General features: G+C 37.6%; 1 protein-coding gene across 1 annotated transcript; it reads right to left on the bottom strand.

Moving 5' to 3' along the window:
* Positions 1-2,717: 2,717 nt before the first annotated feature.
* On the bottom strand, positions 2,718-4,718 carry LOC145600318 (putative pentatricopeptide repeat-containing protein At3g01580). Its single transcript, XM_081656234.1, has 2 exons — positions 3,868-4,718; positions 2,718-3,685 (listed from the first exon to the last, which is right to left on the bottom strand). The coding sequence occupies exons 1-2, from the start codon at positions 4,661-4,663 to the stop codon at positions 2,718-2,720; spliced, it is 1,764 nt and encodes a 587-aa protein (XP_081512360.1). The 5' UTR covers positions 4,664-4,718.
* Between the last annotated feature and the right edge of the window lie 1,330 nt (positions 4,719-6,048).

Consider the following 6,048-nt stretch of genomic DNA (forward strand, 5'->3'; position numbering starts at 1 on the left):
CCTCTGCCTGAGCGAGAGAGGATTTAAAACTGATTGTCTCTTCTTTCACCGTCTGTAGTGAAGCTTCCGTCTCAATCAACTTAAATTCCAATTGCTTCAGCTTATCAACCTCAGATCTCAGGGACTTGATGGTTTTATCCTTTATCTGTAATTCCCTGTTTGCCTCTCTGAGGGCTTCTTCAGATTGTTTATATCTGCATTGTCCATCTGCATCTTGATTTCTCTCATCTCGTTAAAAGCGTGGTCTCTCTCCTTCTCCGTTAAGCTTAATCGAGCCTTCACCGCGTTGAGCTCTTCTAGGATGTCATCATGGCTTATCATTTGCTCCTGCATCTCTGAACGGCTGACAAATTTATTCTTTGAAAGGATTGCATGAGAATCAGCATCCCCCTAAAACTCAAGATAATATAAATCAAACTCAAAAAGAAACAAGAAGATAAACTAATATGCCATGCAGTTGATTACAATACCTGAGAAGATTGACCACCTTTGAGTTCCTGACAAGTTTTGCATAAAATTCCAACAATATAAAAGGGTTATGAATTTTATTTGTTTCCCCTTCTTTATTAAAAATTTATTCGAAAAGTCGATGTCAAGTATCTTGACCTGCTAAAAACAATAGGGGAAATGTAATACCAGTAATGAAAAGTAAACCAATAACCCCAGAATGAGTAAAGCCTGAGAAATGAACAAACTCCAGCCCTACCCAGAATTTTATTTTTTATTTTTTTTATTTTTTGTTTTTTTATTTTTTTGGTTTTTTTTTTCCTCGTTGAGAGGAGAATCAGATCAGTCAAAAGAGGATGACAGAGAAAAATGGGACATATACTTAACAGGGTAATTGTCTTAAATTTAGGCAAAGTCTATGGTAATGTGAATCTTCTATATTTAGAAAACAAGTATGAGGGTAGAAAAGAAGCCTAGGAATACTTTGAATGTGGAACACTGCTAAAACAAGAATGAGATCTCCTACTTGTGGCCATCCAATATATTTTCCAAACTTGGAGGATTTCCTTTCCTAAATAACCACTGCCTCAAGATTATTACCAATTTAGCGCGATATTAATACATAGGAATAATGACCATAATCATTGCTCTCAAATGGATGCAATAAATTTGAAATAATGAGGGAAATCAGCAGAGATAACATGAGATAAAAACTGATAATATGAGATGAAAGGGACTTGCGTCAACTGTCGAGATGGGGTTATCATGACCTTGGTGATTCGCATAGCTATACATACTAACATACAGATTGAGAATACATATAACTCAAATTGTATTATATTCACAGACGTTAGATTAGAAACAAATGTAAAATACAAATTTGAATATTTTGAAAAATAAAGAAATTTCCACTGTTTGAAAGGTTCAAATCAGCTCATACGACCAACGAACATATTAGTTTGTTTGCCGTCAGTGATGTCATGAGCTGCTTATTACGAGTTCTTTTACTTGTATTGATATTCACAATTGGAAAGGGGGAAAAAGGTCAAAAAAAAAAAAAAAAAAAAGACCTATATTTATCCTTGTTTTAGTATAGCATGATTATGAGCAGCAGCCAAACTTCTAAATGTTTAATACAGTCATACGGGACCTTCATGGAACTATCAAATAACATCACCCATACATGAATTATAAATTTCGAAGACAGTTCAGCTTTGACCAGGAAGAATCAAGACAACGAAATCTCTAATATTGCTTACCTGATAACAACTCAGGAATCATGAGCATCAACTTCATACTCTAGAGCTCTGCTACAGCACTAGTAAAATATGGAGCCAATTAGCCAAATGTGGCAATTTACGAGAGAAGTCTTATTTGGCCCTCACTGAAAATGGAAGTCTTCAGGAATCACACAAGCTCATAGAATTATAAATATTGACATTCCTGCCATAAAAAATTCTCTAAATGTAGTCTTCCTGCAGATATACCATTCTGCTCGAACTACTGAGATATTGAAACCATTTAGGATTCAAAATTTATGACCAACAAACCCCGGAAAAGAAGAGTAATATACCCCCTTCCCTTCATTTGCAGTTTTCAATCTCTTATTCAAAACCATGTAGAGTTGAGCAAGAAAGACCTGATAGAAATGTTTTTGTATATTTTTTTCCCCCTAACGTTTACAGAAGAAGTGAATAACCTGGACCTCTGGAGCAATTACTTCAAACCATAAATGTCCCAGGTTCAAATTTGTTATCAGCTGGGGACAAGAAAAGTGATACATAGAAGACTCCATGCTTGGTACTCCAAATATCCATTATCTTTGCCATACACATGACATGGCTAACACGTATCTGAAACCTCAAATTGATACAGATACTTGGGAATGATAACACATCCAAGTCTGAGACTTCTAACAAGTCCAGCATATATGAAGGGTCCGAGTGTCAGAAATTCTGGCACAACCTATTAAACATTCGACCCACAATGTTGAGTTAGTTAGGGGTCCCAACAATAGACCATCAGCTAACATCAAGGTAATTCCCCCTTGAATGCAACCATGATTTCTTTACCTCAAACATAAAAAATCCTCAAAATTTGTCCCGTAGTTGCAGGCTTGCAGCAATTGCAAGATCCAGCTCCTGATATCAGAAGCTCTGGAGATCCCTCACTCTATTTTGCAAAGTGCATCTAGAATTTCTTATCAAAATATTCCAGAACACCCATGAAAGCGCCACTATTATCAAACCGTCAATGAACAACCTTATGAGTTATGAGCCAAAACAGGTCACTTCAGAAACCAAGTCTGTAACATCTTCAGCAGTTTTAACATGTAAGTTGATGTGCTTTAGAGCTGTACATATTTTATCAATCTCTGGGTGACTAACAGCCCCACCCACAAAAATGTGCACTTTATTACCAAGTTCTGTCCAGCTATATGCACTCAATTTCTTAACACCCTGCTCTTTCATTGAACGCCTTACCTTAGTAACCTCCTTCCACATACCACGTCTAGCATAAATATTTGATAACATCACATAAGCCCCAGAATCGTTAGGATCCAACTCCAGTATTTTCGTTGCAGCTATCTCCCCGAGTTCTACATTCGAGTAAACATGGCAAGCTGCAAGAAGAGCTCCCCAAACACCAGAATTACCTTCAAATGGCATTTCTTGAATAATTTTGTAGGCCTTTTCTAATTGGCCCCTTCTACATAATATATCAACCAAACAAGCATAATGCTCAGAGCTGGGAGACATTTTATAGTCCTTTACCATTGAATCAAACCAAGCCATACTATCCTTCACCTTACCAGTGTGACCACAAGCAGACAACATACTAAGAAAAGTCATTTCATTAGGAGTGAAACCCTTTGCACACATCTCATTGAAGAGTCTACAAGCTTTCTCAAAGAAACCATGTTGTGCAAAACCAGCAAGAATGGTATTCCATGAAACAACATCCGGGCTGTGAATTTCTGTAAAAGCCAACTCTGAATCCGCAACAACACCACACTTACTATACATTGACAATAAGGCATTGCAAACAGATAGGTTTGACCCATATCCATACTTTACAACAAGTGAGTGAGTTTGTCCGCCTTCTGGTAAGGATGTCAGAGAGGAGCAAGCAGTCAGAACAGAAACAAAAGTTCCCTTGTCTGGTTGAAAACCCAGTCTAAGCATCTCTGAAAATAATTTCAGAGCATCCTCTCCAAATTCATTTTGAGTATAACCAGCAGAGTGCAGAGCAAATAATCAATTTCTACGGACAGTAACTCGATACGCCATAAAATTCACTTGTCTGATATTAAGATGCCTTCTAGTACCAGCAGGTTGTAGAGAGTCAAGGCTGTCTATAAACAGGACAAACTGATCGTTTAAATCAAAAATCTAACAAACTACCAAGATTGTATACCTGTGATCAGAGCATTCCAAGCAACATTATCCTTCTGCCTAAGATGATCAAACAAATTCCTGGCATCCTCCACCTTCCCCTCTTTACAGTAACCAGTTATCATCGCAGTAGTTGCAACAACAGTCTTATCTGGCATCTGATCAAACAACTCTCTAGCTTCCGCGAACATTGCATTTTCTACATACCCACTAATCATCACAGTCCAAGTTACACCATTCTTCTCAGAAATCTGATCAAACAAAGCCCTTGCTTCACTAATCATTCCGTTTTGAAGATACCCATCAATCATGGCAGTGCAAGAGACAACATTCTTGTGTGGCATCTCCCTAAAAAGCCGAATCGCCTCCTTAACTCTACCATACTTAACATAACCTGATAACATTGCATTCCATGAAGCTATATTTCTCTTGGGCATCATATGAAAATACTGAAACCCCTCATCAATCAAGTCATTCTCAATACAACCTGCAATCATTGAATTCCAAGACACCACATTTCTTTTGGGCATTGACTCAAAAAGTATTTTGGATTCATGGAAAAACCCATTTTGCCAATACCCAGTAAGGAGAGCATTCCAGGTGATAACATCTCTCGTAGGCATTTTATCAAACAGTTGGCGGGCAGCCTCAATGTTGCCAGCTCGTGAAAGAGCAGAGATCTTGGCATTGCAATTAGAGACATGTTGAGTTGAGTAGAGATTAAATGGGTGCAGAAAATGGCGAAGATAGAGGAAATCAGGTGAATTAAGCAGTGCACTGCGAGTATGGTAGATTGTTCGAAAATGGCAGAAAACAAACATTTTTCATAGTATACGGTAAAGACAAAGATGGGTTGATAAAGTTAATAAAGAGCGCAGTTTGTAGATTGTACATGTTTGTTGTAAACTCTTGTAAGTACAGAAGTTACCTGAGTCCATTGTCTTTTATTTTTTTTGACGGGCTGACCAATTGTCAATTGCGCGGTCTTTGATGGCTCATGGGTGTTACTCGTACAGTCGTACGTACTCCCTCTATCCCTTTATTACATGCATATTTCTCATTTTGTACGGGAATTAAGAAAGCTAAAAATTCCTTAAAACTAAAAATTGGAAGTACAAATATGCATGTGGGGTTAGAGAGAGAGAAAGAAAAAAATTGTTGAGAATTAGGAGAGAGAAAGTATTGGGAATTGATGTAAAGTACAAAAAAGAAAAAGAAAAATGATGACAATTCATCAAAACAAAAATAATATTGATAAAAAGTACAACCTATAAATAAAAATAGGCACTTAATTTTAGTCACCTCAAAAAGAAATACAGGCATGTCATAAAGGGATGGAGGGAGTATTAGAATATTAAACACCACAATAAAATTCTCACGAAAAAAAAAAAAAAAGTATAAAAAACCATTATTCATTTTATAGGGTGTTACTCGTATGGGTTAGTGCACTAAATGCCGCAATACAATGACCCTTTTGCCACTATGCTCTACCTTTCTCCAATTTCTTCATTGGCGAGGGGTGATAATAACTCTTAACACTTTTAAAAGTAATGATATAAAAGATACTAAAATAAGGTGAATTAAACATAGCCTTAGGGCCTATTCACATTTACTTAATTTTCGTTCAGTTCAGTTTCAATCAATTCAGTGCAGTTTAGTCCAGCTCAGCTCCTAATTTCCCTCTCCTATACGATATTCATTTCAGGATTTTCAGCTCAGCTCAGTTTATTTTAATTTAGTTCAGCTCCAATCAGTTTAGTTCAGTTCAGTTCAGCTCAACAAATATAAACAGGCCCTTAGTAAGCCATGTAGTAGCAGCAACAAGTAAATCTCAAACTCTCATTGCACATAATAAGCTTTGACAGCAATACTGAACTCTATTACACAAAACAAATGAACTTAATCCAGCCACAATACCTAACCAAGGCCCTGAATGATGGCCTCCACGGCTCTACTCTCCCAACTCCATCATTTTCACCCAAACACTATGTTGGGCCACCCATGAGTATCAGCAAGGACTACCCGCAAGCACCATATCATTTATCTATCCACAACCAGCCACCAGGCCCACCACCACAAATTTATTCTTTCACCCATCTCTCCTCACTTCCCCCACCACCATACCCGCTCATAGCCAACACAACTCAAGATCTACAGCAACAGCCTCCGCCATGGAGCAGGCAATGGGGGAGCTAACACACACACT

This window comes from Chenopodium album, chromosome 21, assembly GCF_948465745.1.
Source record: "Chenopodium album chromosome 21, dcCheAlbu1.1, whole genome shotgun sequence".
Taxonomy (NCBI): domain Eukaryota; kingdom Viridiplantae; phylum Streptophyta; class Magnoliopsida; order Caryophyllales; family Amaranthaceae; genus Chenopodium; species Chenopodium album.

Coding starts and splice junctions, on each gene's coding strand:
- LOC145600318 (XM_081656234.1), bottom strand. CDS start 4,663: ATGTTTGTTTTCTGCCATTTTCGAACAATCTACCATACTCGCAGTGCA. Junction 3,686..3,867: donor TGCTTGGAATGCTCTGATCA/CAGGTATACAAT, acceptor CTCTGCACTCTG/CTGGTTATACTCAAAATGAA.